This window comes from Pygoscelis adeliae, unplaced genomic scaffold (assembly GCF_000699105.1).
Source record: "Pygoscelis adeliae isolate BGI_AS28 unplaced genomic scaffold, ASM69910v1 Scaffold71, whole genome shotgun sequence".
Taxonomy (NCBI): Eukaryota; Metazoa; Chordata; class Aves; order Sphenisciformes; family Spheniscidae; genus Pygoscelis; species Pygoscelis adeliae.
Genome location: NW_008824356.1, coordinates 4822502 through 4844437, shown reverse-complemented (window position 1 = coordinate 4844437; position 21936 = coordinate 4822502). Strand labels below are relative to the sequence as shown.

Sequence of the window (21936 nt, the reverse complement as noted above, 5' to 3'; positions counted from 1 at the left end):
AAGGGAGGCCGCCCTGGGGGAGCCGGGATGCTGCGGGGCCATGGCCGCAGGCGCCTAGGGAGGACAAACACCCCCAGAGGGGACACGGCATAAGGGATGCTGTGGGGCAGAAGGGCTTCCCACAGTGATAAAGCAGGCTCCGGGTGGAGAGGGGTTTTGGAGGTCGGTGATGGGGTGGGGGGCTCGTGGAGAAAACGGCCAAGCATGCAGGTAGGAGGGGAGGGGGACGTGGATGGGGTGAGGGCTCCCAAGGCTGCAGCTCCCTGTAGGCTCGGCCAACAGTTCCCACCATGCCCGTGGCCCCAGCGGGGGTCCATGGCGGCAGAGGGGTGTCACAGGTCCCTCACCCCAACAGAAGCCCACAGCGGCTGCTGGCAGGCTGCAAACACCCATGCTCATCATACGGCAGGTCATTGCAAGGCATCATTGGTTGCTTCATATTTACATCAGAGAATACAACTACTGATTGAAAACAGGGAATTGTTTTTTCAAGAAGACTTTTCTCAGTTGCTCTTTACTTCATGCAAATCATGAGACAGCAAGAGAGCTGTTTACCTAACATCCTATATGATCTCCCTCACCGGAGAATTTGGGCATGTCCTCTGGATTTACAAATTTATCCTTATCTCACCCTCCTGGAGCAGGCGGGATCCCTGCATAGACAGAGGCTAAATGACATAACCAAGGTCACATTGAAAATCTAAGAACTGAATCCAGCTAAATCTAGGGCCCTGACCATAAAACCAGCTTCACCGTATTCCTCAAGCACAAGGCAGGTTACCTGAACCTGACTGACACCTGCCAGAGGTCTGGCCTTGCGACCACTTTTCTCCTGGGGGACAGGCAGCCGCAGTGGAGTGCTGACAGGTCTGGCATGTTCCTGAGCATGAGAGAGGAGCAGAGGAGGCCTTTTTAAACTATATACCTTGCTGCTGTCTAATTATGTCAGGCAGGACGAGGCTGAAGAAATGTACTTGAAAGGTCACAAAGGGATGGCCAAGTGATGGCTTCTTGTTGCTGTGGGAGTGCTCATCACCCTTAGAATCCATCTCGTCTTTTGGAAGTCTTGCCCCAGACATGGTACATCCTGGATGTAACAACTGATTATTAAGCTTGGTTCAGGATTCCGTGGTAAGGCAGTACAGAAAGTGGCAGAGAGGCTGAATTAAAAGTAAGCCATGCCCGTGAGCAGGGTGACTACAGCACACCGTAATAGCTGGACTGTCCTAGGAGCCACAGGCTCCCATACCAAGATACTTTGCATTGCTACTGGAGATGAAGGCTCGGATAACTGAAGTGGAAGGAATGGGATCTCCTGGCAAAATTGCAGACACCTCTTCCTGGGTGCCCATATGGAAGTCTGGTGAAGAATCCCAGAAATCATCTTAAACCACAGTCTGACGTGACCGCTGGGGCTCTTCAGCCAAAGGAAGCTGCATCGCAACTGCAGCCTTCTCAAACGCTTCCCTTCGCCCACTGGCATCAACCCTCTGCCTTACTTTGGCCTTACTTCTGCCTATGGCTCCTATGAAAGCACTGTACCGTCCTCACATTCTTTGTGTGATCAGAAGGGATGAAAAATAGTTAGAGGTGTCTCATCTGCATATTGCTGACAGTGGATTTTAGAAACCTGACTAAACAACTTGCTTCGATATCCTGCTGTTGCATTCCACAGCTAACTTACATGCTGCCCTTTATCCCTTTGAAATGTACTGGGGTTTCATTTTCTAAGCTCTCTTGTTTAAATTTCATGGAGTTGGGTAAAGCTGAGTGATCTTTATGGCAGCCACTATTTAATACCCTCCTCCCATTTGTTGTTCCTTCTTTCTACCCTAAATACACCCAGGCTCTGTGATGATTCATGGTACAGAGGCCAAATGGACCCATGTGATGAATAGATTTTGCTCACCTGCTCAGAACCTCTCCCATGTCTGTCTCCTTCAAGAGAAGGTGTCCATAATTTAAGTTGTATTTGAGAGAACACCCCAACAACTTTTATTACGGCATTTATCATTTAGAACCTGGGAGAGGAGTTATTTGGAGAGGCCCAGGCAGGTGGTTTCCTCTTTTCCTCTCTTGATCCATTGTTGAAATTGGCTAAACCTAGACCATTTCTCATCTTGACCAATTACAACGCTGTTGCCTTCTAGCGTAAATATAAAGACTATACATTGGTGCAACAATATTAACCATTAGGTATAGCACTGGGCTACCTAGTAATTTCTTCCTCTTTTCTGTGTTGACACAGATTCCATCAATAGCGCCTGAGAGTCTCATAAACAGGGATACATTTAACCATATACATTTTCTATGAGATCGCTTAATGTTATCATCAGTTTACAGATGGAGCATTATGACCCAGATAGATTAAGTGGTTGCCCACGTTTAACAGAATGTCTGAAGTAGATCCAGATAGGAAATGTGCATTCTCTCTGTTTTAACTCACTGAACCTTTAGAGCTCTCTCTTGCTATAGAAAGCCTCACCCACCAAGCACCGCACTGTGATGCTGAGTGCCTTTCTGAAGAAGGAATGTTTTGTGGGGACCGTGACTCTTCCACAGCCTAAGCTTTAGGAAAACTATGCTTTTTGATACTGAATATTTGCCCAAATTCCCAAGTCATCACTAGAAGCCAGAAGCCCCACTCAACTAAGCCAAGAGCTCCTTCTGTCCATAAGGAAATTGCTGATTCCAGGCTTAGGGGGTTAGCTCTAGTAGCAGGAAATTTTACACAACTGTAAAGGGTAGGCAGCAACAGGTATGATTCTTGAGGGAGTGGTAAGTAGCCTTGCTAGGATTGTCACATCAGATTGACGGATCAGGATAGTATAGGTTCCTTCATTTGAGAGGTCATTCTTCAGAGCAATCCACCCTATAGCAGTATATTTTGACATCAACTCACGCCACCTCAGCTGGAGAGACTGGTTAGTGGTATATGTTCATGACAATTTATTGGTATTGGAATACAGGTCTCTTGGACATCCAGAATTTCATTAAATTTAGGCCATCCCCTTTCTGTACTAAATCTGTGGATGCTGGAGAAAAAAAAATTGGAAAAGTCACCAGTACTCAAAGAGAAGTGTATAATACTGTTGGCCTGTTTTACAGTAGTAGAAGTGCAAGTACTCCCTACACAAACTACACACAAGCTTTCTAAATAAGTTGACAGAATGGAAATTTTTGCTGAGATCAAAGACAGGGTAACCTGTTTGAATTTAATTTGCTTTTTATGCCAGAATTTTTGGCTTTGGAATCCTCTGGTTCTTGGGAATCCAAAGCAGAGGGGAAGGTCTCAGCAAATCATTTGTCCATGGGAGGCAACTCTACCATTTTAGAAAAGCAATATGGACTTCCAGCAGGTTGGAGTGTTTTAGAAAGTCTCCAGATTTCAAGGAAGAGGGTAAGATATTCCTACTTCTGATCATTACCTAATTAGTTGCAAGGATGCAGTTGCTGATGCCCATACCAGTGTACAATGCTGCGTCAGCCATCATATGAAGCAGTCATTTGTGTTGCCTGGATGAGAACGGTGTTCAGATGTGGACTGGTGACATGGCTTGTTCTTTCTGGGATACCCTTTCCATTGCTTTCCTCTTTGGACATAGCTCAGGCCATTTCAGGAGGAAGAGCATTTGATCTAAAATATCAAGATTTTCTTGAATCTTCATCTGTTCTTCTCCAATTTGGCAGATATGAGCCATTGTTCAGCACTAACATTCCTGGACCACGTGTCCAGCCACAGATGCCTACCTCATAACTGCATTTGCAGCTGAAGCTGTGTCTGAACCTATTCACAACAGTCCCTGTAATCAGTGACTTTTAAGAAAGCGACCTGCTGATTCTCCAATGTCTTCATTTAATTTGGGTACTTCTGCGGCATGAGATAATACAACAGGCCAAGAGGACGACTCTGAGCCCAAGGAGTACGCGTGTCCGGAGGGAGGGTTTCCTGGGTCTGAGTTTTCTGAAATACTTCCAGCTCTTCTTCTTACCTAAGATAATTTCTTCTGTAACATATGGAGGGAGTGGCCACCAAAAATAAGCTCTTTCTATTGAGTCTGGCTCCAGAAATCATTTTTTTCCAGATAGATACACAGGGTCTGTGTGAATTAACACAAGGCTGTGATGCCAACAACAGCAGCTTGATGAAATGTTGCTTTAAAATCCAGGTCATAACTACTATGTATGTGTTTGTGCCCATGTTTGGACATGTGTATATTGGCACCTACTTTGCAGAGGCTGGAATGACAACTCTCCCAGATCAATGGGAAGGTTGGTAGTGGCATCGCTGAATTTTAGGTCAAGATCCTGGCAAACAGCTTCAAAAACTGCCACAAATACCCTTAGCCCATGGTTACACCAACCAGGTCAACTTCCCAGTTCTGAAGTTCAAAGAAAGATATTTTTCAGGTGCTGCCTGCGTAAGTGACATAGCTCCCAATCACCAGCAAACCAGCCCATATTTTAAGCTTAAATGAGACCTCAGGATCGAAATTCTATACTTCCAACCCAAAAGCAGTACATGATGCACAAATTACTGATACACGTGCTTAACTTAATGTGCCCGAGAAGCCAGTTAGCAGAAGAGCGTACACAGGTGCACAGACTTTTTATATCATTTCAACCATATTTCATCTTCAAGAGCTTTTAAGTAACTATTCTCTATCAATATCTGGGTTTCAGAAGAGAAGCTGCCTGATTGATTGCCTTGCTCAGGAGTAAGAGGGTTACTGTAATTATCTTGTTTGCAAGAAAAATAAGAACATTTATCTCATTTTAGGTTAGCAGAAGAAATAGCAATTGTGAAATTTATCATTAGCCCAAATGTATTTTTATTTTGCTGATGAATAAATGTTGAATGGCTGACCTCAGTGCTAGTATTTTTCCCAATGTTTCTGCAGAAATTTTATATTAAATTTTATATATAAAATGCTGGAATTTTTCAAGACATTTGACCCAAATAAGAACAAACCACCTTATTCCTATGTGTCCTGCATTTTAACATTTTGAGGTGAGAGGAGAACTGAAAGCCATCAGGTTCCATGTTGTAGAAAATGAAGAATATTTCTGAACACTTAACTTACATGAGACCGTTTATGTTCATGCGCAGCAATGCTGACCTGTTGCAAACTTGCTTGAATTAAACTGAAGGGTCCCAAGAGGGACCTCATATCTAAATTGTCTGAAGGTGCTGCAAGACAGTGTGAACCACAGGAATCAAAGAGAAGTAAACCCTCCTTTTTAGATCAGCAAGTCACCAGGAGGACTAGTCTCCTGGAGTCCCCCAGAGCGGTTGGTTACCTTGGAAAGAGTAAGCCACCAAGCGAGTTTCTCCTTCCTAGGACCCACCTCTCTGTACATCCAAGCGAGGACCGCAAGTCCAGAGCGAAGAGGTCACTTTGGTAAATGTGGGACTGGCACGGGGGTATCGAACGATTTCCCATCCGACAGCAGAAGTCAGGTGCAAACAGTAAAAGGTCTGCCTGCGCGCCGCCTTTTGACTAAGGCACTGACTGACCTGGAGAGGCGAGTCTGAGGAAAGGAGTACGGGACAGTTGATAGAGTATCTATCCACACCTTCTCCCAAATAAAGGTATTTTGAAGTTGTGTAGGTGCTAGGCATTAAAAGACATCAGATACTCAGCCTTTCAAAGTACAGACTCTGTTTACTTTGGTGTAACTCCGGGCTGGGATTTATAACCAATTTAGCAGAACAGCTTCTCAGAATTTATAGAGGTTGATTATTTTGGCATAGTTTGATGACCGATCTCCAATCCAATGCTGAGACTAAATTAATTTACTGATCTGATAAGTTAGTGTTCTTTTTGTTAGCTTCCCTCAATAATACTTATGTATGTATATAAATATGTATGTAGCTTATTTGGATGCTATTTTTATTTCATTTTAGTTTAAGACTTTTATGAACATTATAATAAAAAAGTGTACAAATACCCTCCTGATACTTCTTCAGTAGGCAGTAACAATTGCCCAGAATGGATACTACCAGGCAAAAAGCCTGACTGGATTCACTTAAGAAGTTACTGATTTCCACATGTTTGTTTCACTGACAGCTCATTTGGCTCGTCGAATATATAGCACTGTACATTCAAGTTTTCAGGATGGGGGCTCGTGACAGAGAGGCATCTATCCACCTGCTACAAGGAAAATGACAAACGTTACTTTTTTTACCACGGACAATAATTTTGTTACATTACAAAAACTAGGAAGCTGCCTAGAGATTAGAGAAAAGGAATTGTGCCATTGATCATAAAAAAAGAAAAAGGCAAATTTAGAGTTCTCAGGAATATCTATTGCCAGTAAAATAATAGAATAAAAAAATGGGGAAAAAAATCACTAACCACCTAGGGATAAGAAAACAACTATCAGCACTAGGGATTTATAAAGAACAAATTGTGCAGGAGAAACCTGATTGCTTTTTTAAATAGAATTATAAAATTAGTGGATGAAGAGAACACGATGGATTTGATACGTTTGGATTTTAGTAAAGATTTGATACATAAATCCTACTCAAAATTAATTCAAATTGGCTTGGCTACACCACCACATGGAATGAAAAATTGGCTGGAGACCCACAAATAAAGGATAATGATGCATAAAAAGGTATTGTGTTGGAGGGAGAGGTCTCCCTCCCTCCCAGAGATCAGCAGTCAGTTCTGTCCTATTTAACACCTCTTGACATGACACCTTCTGCCTGGAAATCAGAAATTTTGTTAAGAGAGTGACATATAGAAGGACATGTGGGATAGGCCAGCTGAAAATAAAATGGGATCCCAGTAAAAATTCAAGTATTATCCAAACCACAGTATCCAGTCATGAGGAGGTCCCTAGAAAACACCAGATGAGAATCACTGTAGCAGAAACCAACGAGATGGGAATTTGTAGTGAAGGACAGCAGAAAAATAGCTGGAGCGTCTGAGTAACAGAGCTGCAATTCATCCCAGTATGGAAAGACCAGAAGGCTTTTGCAGTATCTGCGTCCCACATATGTTCTCAACGAGGTCCCAGGCAGGTTTGTTGGTGTAGCTGGTAGAGGAGCTCCTGGAGTCTCTCCTATTGCATGCTGAAGACAAAACTGCAGTAAGAGATTTTTCTCCCTAGAAACAACTGGTGCGGACACTCACAATGAAGTTAGCCTGATTTGGGAGGAGGGCTTTAAATAGATCCTCGTTAATTTTTTTTTTTTTTAATGTAAAACCAGGAAAGAAAATGGCAGTAAAGCAAATTAAATGCATTAATAGCAGACATAAATCCCCATTTTCCTAATGTTTTTCCCTTCTCTATCACTCACTCAGTCCGTTTGCAATTTCAGCTATTCACCATCTTACCACCCATCCACAAGTATACATGGGTGTCCCAATAACTTTGGAACCTGTAGGCCAATTTCAGACAACTTTGCAGAGGGTAGGTAATACATTTCTGTACATTTTGCTACGTTAATGGGCTGATAAAAGAAAGAAATCCAATGACTGCCCTCACTGAAGTGTGAGCATACCCTCTGTTAGGCATCAGAGAATCCACACATGACGCAATCTTGAGAGACACATCCTCAAGGAAAACCATGCTTCCCTGGCTGGTTCCACTGCTCATGAAACTTTTGCTTTTCTCTGACCTACTTCTTGCTGAAAACCACTACTTATTCCTATTTGCTCCCCTTCTGTTTTGCTTTTTTCACTATTTTTCTTCTTAAACTGCATTTGTAACGGTCTGCCTTCTTTGCTCTTTTGCATTCTCCCCAGCCTCCTGCCCATGCCGTGCTGTCTTCCAAACTGTGCTTTCTTACCTCTTTTGGTCTCCTCTGTTTTTAAGTCCCTATTTTTAAATTCTTCTCACTTCCCTGTATTTTTCTTTCAGTCTTCCATATCACTCCATCTCCACAGTCCTCTCCCACCAAAATAGCTCGCTAATAATATTTTGGTACTTACTAGTGAAACTCCTGTAAACCTTACGCAGATGCATTACACTAATGGGGTACACTAATACTTATTGTAGCAAGTTCCTCCCTTTCCAAACTATAGAAGTGAATGAGAGAAGTGATCTCTCTTTTGCTCGAGCAAATAGTTTTAAGCTCCCTAGAGAGCTGCAGTGATAATTTTAATAATGTTCCCTGTTAAGGCAGGATCAGACCCACAGAGCATCAGAGCGAGACCAAAGATTTCAACGTGGCAGAATTAGGAAAATTACATTTTTCCTGCCCTGGTCTGTCAGCAAACATTTGGACTGAGCAAGCGTACAATTACATGAGATCTGGAAAGTAGCACTTAAAACCTCTCTGCATGACTGTGAAAGGCTTGGGAAGGTCAGAGTAAGTGTTCTAATTCAGTGAAGATGTTACAATTATTATTAGGATCTCTGTAATGCTCATAGCTCTCCTAAATGCATGTGTACACTGTGCACACTGTGGCAGTTAGTAGCGCTGTGAGAAACCTTCATTTTTAGCGTTCTGTTTTTAAATTCTCAATCTTTAACGCTGCATTAAAGTGACTTTTAAAAAAATTTAATTCTCTGAATAGTTCTTACAGGTCTTTAAAAAAAGATTAAAATGTCTGGTATTGCACTGCAATTTATTATTATTTAAATTACTAATGCCTGTCATTTGCTTAGGCATTTGCTTTTTTTTTTTTTTTTAAAGCCACATCTATTTAATGAAACAACAAGGCAGATGGCAAGCAGTGGAAGGGCCACTGGACTGTGGCTAAGAAGTTACAGGGTTTGAACTGTGTTTGCTGGATAACCTCTAACAAGTCTCTTTACATCTTGGTGTCTCCTTTTCTCCTCCTAGTCTTTTACAGCTTCATCTGCTCGTAAGATCTTGAGGACAGAGACCTTCACCTAGTTATGTGTTTCTATGATTCACAGCACAATAAAGTTTTGATACTTGCTGAGGTCACTGTGACTTAAATGACTACTGTAATGCAATTGATAACTCGAACTGCTAAAGAGATGTCCTCCAAACACCACTCCAGCCCACAGGCCAGGTACCGTACAATTAGTAAGCGGTACGTGAATGCCAGGTCTTAGTGAAGGACACAAGAAGCCACTGCACCCTTTGCCTCCATCTGCATATTTTTCACCTGTCTTCACAATATTCTCGAGTGCTGCTAATCTGTATGAAGGATGTTCTTCACCAAAATGTCCTCCTCACAAGAACACAAAACCAACACTTTTTTTATACTCAGTCGATCCTTATCTGCATTTGGAAGTCAGAAATTTGGCATGATATTATTAATACAGCAAGATGACAGACCAGTAAAACAGAGGTGTAACTTCCTTGGGCAAAGAAACTGAGATAAAGTGGGAAAACCAGCAATGTGTCTTCTTGGAGACTTTTCTCCTAGTGTCTGCCAGTGAGGTCCAGTCTCTCGACGGAGGCTTGACATGGGAAATGTCACCAACCCTTACTCAAGGAGGTCACTCGACTCCTGAGCTTCCAGAGCATGAAAATGGAGGTGGGTATGATGGTCTTCAGTTTTCTGCCATTCATTTGGGACTCCTCCTTAGACCAAGACACAAGCATCTGGAAGGCAAGGTAAGTGGCCACTCGATGTAACAGGCAGCAACAGTAGTTTTTCCTCTTCAGAAACTGGTGTTATGGATCTGTTCTGCTGGGACATCTGAAAGCAGCGGTCATGTGGGTTTCACTGAACATCCACCAGAGAGCCTCAGGTCAGGTGCAGTAATTGCATTCAGATGTTTCTCTCTCTGCCTCCTCCTATTCGTGAGGCAGCGTAAAAGCTGCCAGCTCATGGGGGTAAGGCAGGAGCAATAAAGCTTTTTGCCTTTCCTCTCTGGGTTTTAGTAAGAGGATTACATATCTCCTCCTCCTAGAATAAACCTCTTTGCAGGGAAGATACTTCTCAAGCCCTCTTTGGAGATCAGTCCCTGCATCAAGAATCCTAAGATTCAAGCCATCACAGCAGCCAGTAGGAAATGAACCCCAGTTAAAAGGGAAAGGCTTTTACAGCTCTGCAGGACTGCAGGGCTAGGACATGGTACACATGCTGCCACGGGGAAAGGGTCCTTGCTGGGTTCACAGCCATCGGAGACAGAAAAATAAGGAGGCACAAGCACAGAGCAGAGTTCAAGCTCCATCCAAGATGACAGGAGACTGTTGCTGGAGCCTTGGAAAGACACAGCTAACCCTCTTGCTGGAACAGCTTCACCATCAGGGACAAATAACCCAAGAAAGAAAAGAGGGAACCTCTTGTAACTTTAACACTTGACCAAATATGTCTGAAAACAGTACCCAAGCATGCATGAGTGCATGCAATGAGTACATTGTTAAAACAGAGAAAGCAAATTGAAAGCTTTAAGACATAATTATATGTTTTACTACATCTAGCCCAAAGACACTGATTAAGGACCTTTAGAAGGACCATGACATCCAAATCAGACTTAATCACTAATACATTCCCACATCTTTAGAAACATCAACCAGCAATTACTTCTGCAAGTTACTACGTTCCTTTACAAAAACACCTATGCATTAAAATGAAAGTCTGTGTGACAAGTAAATAAAACTACTCACTTCCACTGATCCTCCTCAGCACCCACTGTTCTTCCCTTCTGCTGAGGCTACCTCAGCCACTGTGACACTATGGACCTGCTCTGGCTCCTGTTTTGTCTTCCATCTCTCTCGTCACTCTCTCTACTCTCACTGTAGCAGGTTGAGGCTAATGGCATGAAAGTGCACGTAAGTTTTTTTAGTGTTTCTTATGGCTCCTTTGGTCATCATCTTCACTTGTTTTAGCCTATGTAAATCATTTCAATTTTGCCTAGCTGCCTTTCTGGGGCAAAAGAATCATCCTGATATATATCTACATCTTGCTTCTCACCTCAGACCATAAGCGTCCCACCATCAGCATAAGAGAGGGATTGTCCGATTCACCTCCATGTCACCTCTCGTCTTTCCAGCTTTCCCCTTCCTGGCCACACCGGGACCTGTGATCATCACAACAACTCACAGGAGATATATTTCTTGATGGCACCTGGCGGCCCTGGCGATTCCTCAGGTCTCTCCCTGCTGCCCACTTCCCACCTCTGCAGGGCAGAAGATGACACTTTGCAGTCTATGTGAAGGGGCACTGGGAAGAAGGGATTGCTGGAGCTCGACCCGCTGCTGCCGCAGCGCTATGCCCTTTCCCTCTCTCTGTTGACCATTTTAATGATTCTTCTGCACTTTTGAATGGCTGATGGATGCGTCGTATGTAAACCCCCTTCCCCTCGTATACACAGCATTTGCCTGGCTTGCCCAGAGAGATGGTTGGGTTTTGGAAGCACCAGGTGCAGCTGCTGGGACCACTGGTTGGAGAAACATTTGCCTCCTGAGCCCGTTAATTAGCACAGTAACGGTAACTGTGCTCCATTAGCCAACCCATGTGGTCGAGTCCCCTCCCCATCCACCAACCTTGCCCTTAATGAGAGCTGGAAGGGGGACACTCACAAAACACTGCCTCAGAATAATATTCGGCTTTGTCCGCGCCGGTAACGAGAGCTGACAGGATCACTACGTCCATTTCTCTTCTAATTAGCACACTTCCAGCTCGGCCTGAGCCAGCAGCCAGAGAAAAGCGATCGGACAACCGTACCGAATCACAAACACAAAGAGGCCCATTCCCCATAATTAGGTGAGACAATCCCTCAGTCTTTTCTCGGCTGGAGCTTGCCGGTAAGACTCTCGCTGTTTTGGTAAGTCCCAGCAACACAAGTTACACGTCTCCCCAGGACGCTAATAAGCCCCTAATTGTCTTCCGCTTCACACGGCTCGTACCATAGGTCTGACTTGGGGGAATTCTTCTAACGAGCGGCAGCCAGCGCTCCCTGTGCCGCAGACGGACGGGGAGCCGCCTCTCGGGCACCGGGAGGAGAAGGGGGACAGGGAGAAACAGCCAGAAAAGCAGCCCAGGCGCTGGGGCCCAGCTACACGGCATGGGGCCGGTGGCTGGGCAGCAGCCACCCATCGCTGGGGACACAGACCTTCTCTACTCTCTCTCCATCGCCACCGTCCACCTGCGTGGTGGAAACCCAAGTTCAACTCTCTGGCCTGCCTTCTCCTTTCTCGTCTCCAGCAGTACACAGGCACCCGCATTTCCACGCAGAAATGCACCATCAAAACCAAACATTTGATTGCAAAGATTTGCCTTAAGTCTCTGCTAAGGCTTGCTTGGGGCTACCCTTGGAGAAATGCAGCACCTGGCACGTGCTTTTCTCCAGTGAGGCCATGCCTCAGAGTTCAGGCTGGGAAGAAGCATGGGTGTAAATGAGACCCTGACAGTTCCCATGGAAGGGAACATGTGCTGGGTCTCACAGAACAGGTTTCTAAAGATGCCCACAAAATGATTAAAAACATGAGAACTTCCAGAAGAAGTTGGAGGTGGGTAGGAGACCCCAGCTCAAACTCCCTGATCAAAACAAGGCAAAGAAAGACACATACTCCAACTTTCAGTCTGGCACTTTCTTGAGAAACCATCATCAACCAAATATTTTTCAGCAAAACATTTTCCCTAATTTTTGATGACAAGCTCATTTTGAGCAAAATATCTCAGCTGATCCCGTTAAGGATACTCACGGCCTGCAGATCCCTTTGCCTCCTGTGCAGCTGATTACAAACTGATCCCTCCTGCAAATCAGGCCAACGGGCCTCACAGGACGTGCTTCATCCCCCAGTTTTACATGTGCTATTTGGCTTCAGTGTGCTAAGCAGGGGGAGAAACCTAAGACGGTGACAAACTGATCCATGCAGAGTACAAGAGAAAGACAGGCGCCAGTGATTACCTTGAAAGGCAATTTAGGATAATCAATATACACATATATATAAATAATTCAATTAAACCTAGCTATAACTAATAAGCTACTTTAATACAGGGAGAGGAAAACAAAATAAAGGCCACAGGACCAGGCAGCCTGAGCATCCATGCCCACTTGGGTCACTCCGCTGGTCTCTTGTCCCTCATTCTCATGTAGCTGATGAGCCCTCTTCCTGCCTTTTCATACATAACCTGCTGCGTTTTGGGCTATTGTAGTAAGTGGAAGATGGCAAATTTCTGATGCTTCAGAATTAGCCTTAAAACTCTGTGATTATGAGGAAAGTTGTTAGATGTGCCCGGTATTTTTGGGAGGGGAATCTTCCCTGGCATCCAAGTGCCTGCAAGCACAAAATTTAATTACCCTATATTATTACGCCTGCTCATCAGCTATTGGCCACAGAGCCAGCCTTTCAAGTGATATAGAACCAAGTCAAGTACTTTGTCCCCCCAGAGATCTGGTCAATAAATAAGGTGCAAGGTCATTCTTAATACCCATTTTTTCTACTAGCAATTAAGTAAGGGCTTTCAAGCTCAGCCTTCTTCTTCTTTTCTGTTCCTTACTGAGGTGTCTATAACAGAGACAGGCAGGGAGTGTTCTGGCTTCACTGGTCACCGATCTGTATTATAGGAATCAGCAGGCAAGCCAGAGGTCAGCCACACAAACCCAACAAGAAAATGCCTATTCTGTACACGCATCAGCTGCCTGGAGTCAGTCATCCTGCTCAAAGGGACATGACGGAAAAGGTCAAGTCTAAAAATCTGCAGTTTCAATGGATGATGAAGTCAAAATATGAAGAGATACCACCATGCTGAAAATCTATCACAATCTAAATTAAAATGGTATTATTGCACATATTCTATGCAAAATGTGAATTACACTCTTTAGAAACTGGATCAGTCCATACTTCTCTGGCCACTTGAGCTTTTAAATATCTTTACATGGACTTCAAACAATTGGCCACAATTGACTTCAGGATTTTGCATTTCACATCCTCCTGAAAGAAACTCAAAGCACTGATGTAAGGACTGGCTTGCAGCGATAACACATCTCTAGAATAGCTTTGATTCCAAGAACCACAGTATCACATGAAAACAAAAGGATCCAGTCTTTTTCTTTTCCATTTCCTTGTTTTCCTTTTTCTCTTTTTTTTTTTTTTCCTTTTCTTAACTTTTAAAAATATCAAAGTCCGCCTCTTATCAGGGCAATGTGTATTTGGCACCATACATACAGTATCTTTGGAAGTATTTGGCACACTGGCAGATGTATATGCTGGGATATGCATGTAGGAACCATGGGTTTTGATATTTCTGTGGTTGGACATTTTTACTATGATGATTATAGAAATGCGTTTACAACATTTGCATTTGTTGTTCTAATCATGTTGATACAGTTCAGAGTTTGTTGGTCCATCGGAAGTTTCTGTCCAACTGTGATTTTGCTGGGCTGAAGATACAGAGAGGATCTTCTGGGAAATTTTCTTCCAATTAGTTATCTTCTTTTTCTATAGACTGATTATTTAATGACTTTTTTAAAAGTGTCAGTACAGAATGGTATATGAAAATGGGGGTACAACATTAAGGAGTAAGGACTATTTTAATGTTATATTAAGTTTGCATGCCGCATTCAGATAGCTCACTCAAAGACATGACGCATTTCCCTGTTAAGAGTGGTCTTTTCCTTTTGATTGTGTATGTCTAAAAATTGATATTAGTTGAGAAGTATTACAGAAATGTTTATGCAGTGTTACTGAACTTGTGGTAGGATAGGAGTCCAGGATGTCAGACCATATGACGAAGATGTAATTTATCTTTTTTACATACTGCATAGGTTGATGATGGAATTACCCAGTATCACTTCCTCAACATGAAGTGGTTGGCATAACTGTCGACATGACTTGGAAAAAGTGTTGCCTAAGACAAGTTCCTGCGGGTGAAGATGAAGTGGATGAGATCAGCTGCATGCACAGACTGCAAATCTAAGTGATGATGCTGTTCTCAGAGATACTCACAACAGGATTTAGCCCATGATGATGTGGGAGAAAATAGCAGAGGAACAAAATATGAGCTGTAAGCAGGACTTACACGCCTTCACAGTATGCTCGCACTCTGAATATTCTGCAATTTTGATTATGCCATCTCAGTCAGGCTGTAATGGAAGACAGACAATTGAACATTGTGACCATAAGGAAGGTGAACATACCCATGGAATCAAAAACATAACAGGAGCTGAAAAATCATGAGTAGTGCACAGACAGCAAAGAAGAAAAAAACCAAACAACTGTTTCTGACAATAAAAGAAATGAAAGGTTCAAAATGGAATTATCATGTAAGCAGGTTTAAAACAAACAATTTCTTCCTCCCCCCCCCCCCCTTTTTTTTAAACTTTTCTTTGTATAACTGAATTATGGAACTCGCTGTCCAGCGGCATTTTAGACGACAGAAGTACAGACAAATTAGGACTAAGACAAATTTATGGAGGGTAGGGTCTAATGTGGACCAGATTCAACTAAAACAGGTTGATGGATGCTGGGTAAATTACCCTAAAGCAAAATCACTCTGTGTAAGTCTTTTGTTTATATCCTTCCCTATGAGTCTACAACTGTTTATAATCAAAGAGAAGATTACAGATAAGATGGGCTTGTGATTTGACTTGTAATAGCACCTTACATTTTTATGTAACATAAAAATCAGTAAGATAAACCAGAATAAGGTTCAAACATTACCTCTGAGTTGGATTAGTCGGTTTTCACTAATCTGTTATTTCTAGGTGACTTGTTGAGGGAAATAAAAAGCAAAGTTGAGAACTGTGGTTATAGGATTGTTCCAAAATTGTTAATTTTGTAATGGCTAAACACTGAGTTAAATGGAATATTACGCTTTTCAATTGCCAGTGCAACTAGACTTTTATTTTGATAATGAAATGTAACAAACAAGAATTCCTTCTCAGTTGGATTAAGCAGCAAAGCATTTGATACTCCAAGACTGAAGTGAATAGCCTTTACAACTGAATATATGTAACACTGGCATTTAAACAGAACTAAATACATATTGGGTTTATTTCCAAGAACCTTACAGTAACATTTAACATACCAACACATGAAAACACTTTATAAAGCAGTGCATTAGCTTGATTAATATTACCAAATCTTGATCTTCTTATACTCTTCATTCCCATCATTTAATTTATCAAACCTTTTTTTTTTTGTTTCAAAATACAGAAGGTTATCAGCCACAAGAAGTCACCCAGATTTTCTTGTATAGACAGATACTGCAGGGATGTCAGGAAGGACATCACTGAAGGAAAAAATAGGATTCAAAAGGGTATGAAAACCCTTAGTACCATTTGAATATTGCCAAATATTTATTTACTGATGGGAATGGAGCATCCACAGGCCAAACCTTGAGGTGGTGACATGCAGAAGTGTGAAGAAAAGCCTGAGGAAGAGTATTGCCTAGGTGGCTAAGCAAAAGCTTTTGCATCTCAGAGGGCTATTTTGGAAACCCAGATGAATCTTTGAGCTTTGCATTTGTTTATTATCAAACCACAAAGCAGTAACAGACAGATTACAATTCTCTGGCTAACACACAAAAATACATATAAATATTACCAATAAAAAAATACATCACTGACTCATCTCTACAGATGACAAGTACAAAGCCAATAAATACCACAATTCTAAAGCATACGTTACTGGCTGCCCTACAGAAGATACGTACTGCATATGGTAAAAGGCTTTTGTGGTCTTTTTTTTTTTAAAACACATGTATGTTACTAAAAACTACCTACAGTTTGAAATTCCTTACTGAACATATCAGAAAATATACATTTACTTCCATGCTAGGCTTTCATATCTTCTCCTATATTCCTTCTCCTTTCAGATCTCAGTTTCTTAATGTGTTGGATCAACAAACCTCTACAAAATGCACAAACGCATACTGGTGATACAGACAAAGTATCCCATTATGTCATATATGTGTATATATATTATGTATATAGTATACAAACTTAAAATTGCATTCAAAATGTATAATTTGATACTTAAGCTACATCAACATCGGTTTGCACCACCAGGCTTTTTCTCCGTCTCTGAATTATCACTTTTAGCTTCTCTTCACATTCATCTGTCTTAACTCTTGTGTTCTCAAGGGATGGAGTTCCTGTTAAGCTCAGCCCTGCATAAACTGTGAAATACAGAAATAAATCTGTTAAGTTTAAAATCAGACTCCTGACATTCCTAAATATTCACTATTTGTGCAGGGGTCTTTCCGGAATGTGGGTTTTAACTGCTTAAACTTAGTTAACAGGAGCTGTCCAAAATGCACCTAGTTCTGACCAGTAATAACCAAGATCACAGACTAAAAACCAAAAGGCCACCAGCATTTTTGTAAAAATTCAGAGAAGTCTATTTGATTAAAAAACCTCCTCCTTTTTATTGCACATGCACCTGAAAAGAGTCTATTCTCTCTGCAAAGACAGAAAAATGCAATGCTCTAAGGACAGCCTATTTCCAAGTCATTTCTCCTCTCACATGTGACTGCAGCCTGGGAAATGACAAGTTTTGAAAAGCCTGCATGCTAAAAATAACATTTCTAAATGGAGAAAAAACCCTGCTCTTTATCCAATGTTTCAATATTATGTTGTAACCTAGAAAGAATACATTTACTAATGCTTAAAATGTTTTTTTCTAGGAAAAGGAAAGAGGATGAAATGTAAAAAATTTTCCTCTTAAATAAAACAAAAAGTCTGAACACGCTCCTTACCTCTTCTCAGGGGTGAACATGCAGAATTGCATTAACAGAAGGAAAAGACATTAAACTGTAAGATGAATGAAGCCCAAAACTGTGTGCTGAAAGAGACCAGGTCACAGAAATGTTTTAAAAATTGTAGGTTTGTAGGGGAAGAAAATTTTGAGATTGCTGTTTTATAAGTAATTAAAAATACCACAAAACGTTATTTTTAGAAGTGTTAAGATTCTGTGTAAGCAGACCATCCTTGCAATGTGGCTAACAATCCTGTTGCCCCTTCTTGGAGCGCTAACTGAAAATATTACCACCTTTCAACTTTCATAACTTTCTTCAGTTTCTAGCTCTGTAAGAAGCAGAGAACTGCAGTGGACTGACAAAGCTGTTTCTTTGTGTACTGACCGAAGTTTCTGTAGGGATATTTTCCTTCATGATATAGTAACACCTCTTACTCCCTACGGTCTGCCAGTCTTGATTTTGCTAGAGAACCATTTAGCAGTGAGATGAAGCTCCCGGTACACCGAAGGTCTGGAGGTCTTCCTTGGAGTACCAGACATGCTTCTCTGAAGGCAGTGAGTAACTGGAATCTAACGCACAGACTGCACTCAACTTCTACACTAAAAGCATATGCTCCCGCTGAACCAGTGCTATCGGTCAATCCGCACCCCAAACTCTGCTCAAATCTTTCAGCACAGAAGCGGCACATAGGAAATCAATGCATCTAAGACAAAAGACACACAAAAGGGTCAATGCCTCATGATGCGCACTGGCCAGCGTCAGATCTGCTGTGTACTTCAAACAGGTGCTGCCACTGAGAGCAACTGAATAAGGACACTATGGCTGTCCGCTTTGAATAGCTGATTAAAACAGGTAACTTTGCCACAGCATGTCAGGGCCGAGTCCTCCTGTTGGACATCTTATGGTCAGACGAAGTCCGAATTCCAATGCAACCAATTGCAGTCCTTGTGACCTGTGTATGCAATACACATCTCCCCCGTAAAGAGAAGAGCTGTGGAAGCAGAGATGTTTGCTTCTGAAGGTCTGGAGCAAGAGCTTTGTACTTCTTAGAAGTTCTGGGGTTCATCTGGATCCGCAGTACGTAAAATGATCTAGTTGGGCATTTTTGTCCAAACTCCAGATGTGGCAGCTATTTTTTGGGTTTCTCTAGGATGTTCAGGAATTTCCCTCGAGTCATTTCTCTAGCTGAAATCACAAGGGAGGAAAAAGAGATTAATATTGTTTAAAAAGCCAAGAAATCCAAACAATTGTATAATTTACAGATTTTAACCACAGGATAAGAAATTCATTTAGATTTGTGCTTATACCAATAGTGACTAAGGATTATTTTATTTATTTACTTATTAAAGTGGAAAATAAATAAAACTGCATTCCAGCTCAAATTCCTGACGTCCTAGAAATGCAGGCAGGGCCTGGAATCTTCTAAACTCAGCAATAATTCCCACAGGCTGTCTCATTACATACAATCTATGCTTTCTATTCCTACTGCGTTATGCTCTCGCAGCATCTCCTTTTCTCTGTACTATCCATCTCTGAATGGTGTAATCCAGATCTCCATCACTCTATCTCAGAGCAATTGTTCCTGGATGTTATAATCCGTCAGAGATTATGGAACTCTCTCTTTCCCATTTCAGGATTATTGGTCCCTGGATGCTATGATCTTCAACAGAAATTAGACAGCATTTTCTCTCTCTCAGCAGTGTCAGTCCCTGGATGCTGTAATATAATGGGGTTTATATTCCTTCAATGCAGTTCATCTATGGATGGTGTAATAAAGTAAAGTTTATAGAGCTTTGGTCTTCTCTCTCTCTCTGCATTGTCAGTCCTTCGATGTTTAATACAGCAAGGCAAGGTTTATATGTCTCTCTCTCACTCTTGGCACCATCAATCTCTGGTAGCTGTATTACAGCAGGGTTTACACAGCCACTTTTCTGCACGAGACATTTCTGACTTGTGAGTCCATAAGATCACAAGCTGGCAGAGCAGCCCTAATACTATCTTTGTCTTGTAATAACAATACAATGCATCAAAGACAACACAATTAGCAACTGAGTTCTGCAGAAAGACAATCTTCTCACCAGTGCTTCCCTTCAGTTCTTTTAAATAAAGGTGTAAGCTTTGTGCTGGACTGACAGGCATCAAAACATGGAGGTTTTTATTCACAGGATTGATGAAAGCATGTATGTTTCCCACACCTAGCCTAGAGAGACTCTGGAAGGAGATGGGAATTCATTTGCTGTTTTATCCATTTAACTCCTGACCTCTCTACTGAGAGGAACAACAGAAATGACAATTAGCATAAAAACCGGAGGTGGGTTTGTTGCTGATGTTGGGTTTGACATTACTGATTACCTGTTAGAACAGAACTAAAATGTAATAAAAGTGTTCAGCTTAAAATACTCAATACGCACCCTCAGGTAAAGACATTTTGTTATTCTTTACCTCAAGGTTAGAATTTGTGCCTTAAAGCCTCTTCTTTAAATTATTACATTCTAATTTGTCTACCCAAAATTGTACCACAAGATATTGTCATCAACAAGGTGCCTGTAAAACAATTAGTGGTATTATGAACTGTCTGGTACATATTGATATTCATAGGCTGCAAAGTCCACTGCCGTGAGTGGAACATGCTTCAGCCTGGCTGCAGATTCAAGCAGCTCACTGCATTATTCACTTGGTTCATGCCTCCAGCTGTGAGTTATATCATCTGGGATCCATTCCCAACTCTGCTTCTGATTCACAGCGTGAACTACCACAAAAGTACTCATTTGTACCTCTACTTCCCCATCCGCAAGATAGCTTGTGTCTTTTAAGTGCTGCTGAAGTGACACATGGATAGAAGGTGCTGAAGAAGGGCAGAGTGGATTGTTATTTTGTCAGGAACTAAGTTGTTATGCACAAAGAATATGATTAAATAAAAATGCAAGTTTTCAAGAATTTCAGCTAGGAATAGAATTTCAGTACCAGTTCTTTGACACCTCCCTGCCTTGCACCATCAACAGTGCATGGTTTTAAAACACTCTTAACAGAGAAAGCACAAAGCCAAACTGTAGCTGATAGAGTGGAAAGTTTTCCGGAGTGCAAGTCCCATATAGGAGATATACGAATGCATGACAATTCTGTTCCCCCAAAGAGGGCTGCACCCAATAAATCAGGCAGAGAGCATAGACTCCTTCTGTGCGCTGAGTGAAATTACTGTGGGTTGGGGGTTGCTCCAGAGCACGTGCCCTCCTGTTCACTTGTCATCGGAGATGTTAACATTTCTGATTAATTCACAGACCTCTCATTTTATTCTTCATTCCTTTATCCTTGCTATCCTGTTCTGCTGCAGCTTAAAGATTCTTACCGACCTGCTACAATAATCACCGCCCGCTCCCCCCCCCAACCTGGTGAAATTGTTTAGTGATGCCAACCGCGCTTTTAATTTGCAAGACATCAGACACAGAGGTAATTTATACCAACATCTGTTCATTTCTGACTTCTGAAACAAACTCGCACATGCTGCTACAAAATCCCATTAGGAGCAGGAGACAGCCTTCTGCTATTCTGTATTCCTCTTTTCCTCACATACTCAGGCTTGCACCGGGGCTTTATTTTTAAAGATATGATGCCAAACTGAAAGAAAAGACCTCACATCTTTGTATATGTATGAAAATGGCCAGGAAACAACATCCTCGTATCACAGAAAAAATCACAGCCAAACTAAGGGCAAGTTTCCACAAACATTAACAATCTTGTTTTCTCTGCTTCAGCTGCTTCTCTTATCTGCCCAAGAACCACAGTTCAATGTATTCCTGGTAAACATAGGCCAAATACATATTACATGGTACTGCGTTCAAACGTCTTGGCTATTCCTTCCCCTTTGTTCCTCTTTAATCTGCACCGGAGTATGATTTGAGCCTGGGTTTTGCACAGAAAAGCCTCTAATATTAAACCGACTCCTCTGCTCAGTATTGCTTCTGATAAATGGATTCTTAATAATGGGAATATCATTTCCAATGGGGCCTTTTGGAGCTTGCTCGAGTGAGGGAAGAGCTTGTGAATGAAGAAACCATCACCCACATTCTAAATATGATTGCAGTCTAAGAGAGACAGTAAAACCTGCCTTAAACAACTACCCAAGGGACCAGCAGAAGCCAGTGGCGTAGTAGATAGAGGCGGATTTTTTAATTAAAAGGTTGGACAAAACTGCAGTGAAAACCTGAGGGATTTTTTCTTTAAAATGGTTGCTTAAACCACGGACTTCAAGTGAAGAGAGGGCTTCAGTGCAGGTTTCATTGTACCAGCAAACAGACACTACAGAGGCTGTGCAGCATGAAACAGAAACATGAATCTCCATGTCAAGTCACGA

At 41.9% G+C, this 21936-nt stretch overlaps 1 protein-coding gene across 1 annotated transcript in view; it reads right to left on the bottom strand.

Annotated features, from left to right (window-relative positions):
- Positions 1-15708: 15708 nt before the first annotated feature.
- The window catches only part of LIN52 (lin-52 DREAM MuvB core complex component), a 52671-nt gene continuing 46443 nt past the window's right edge, over positions 15709-21936 (bottom strand). The window contains exon 6 of the mRNA XM_009319477.1: positions 15709-18770. Coding sequence (XP_009317752.1) covers positions 18715-18770 — 56 coding nt within the window. The 3' untranslated portion in view covers positions 15709-18714. The remainder of the gene's footprint in view (positions 18771-21936) is intronic.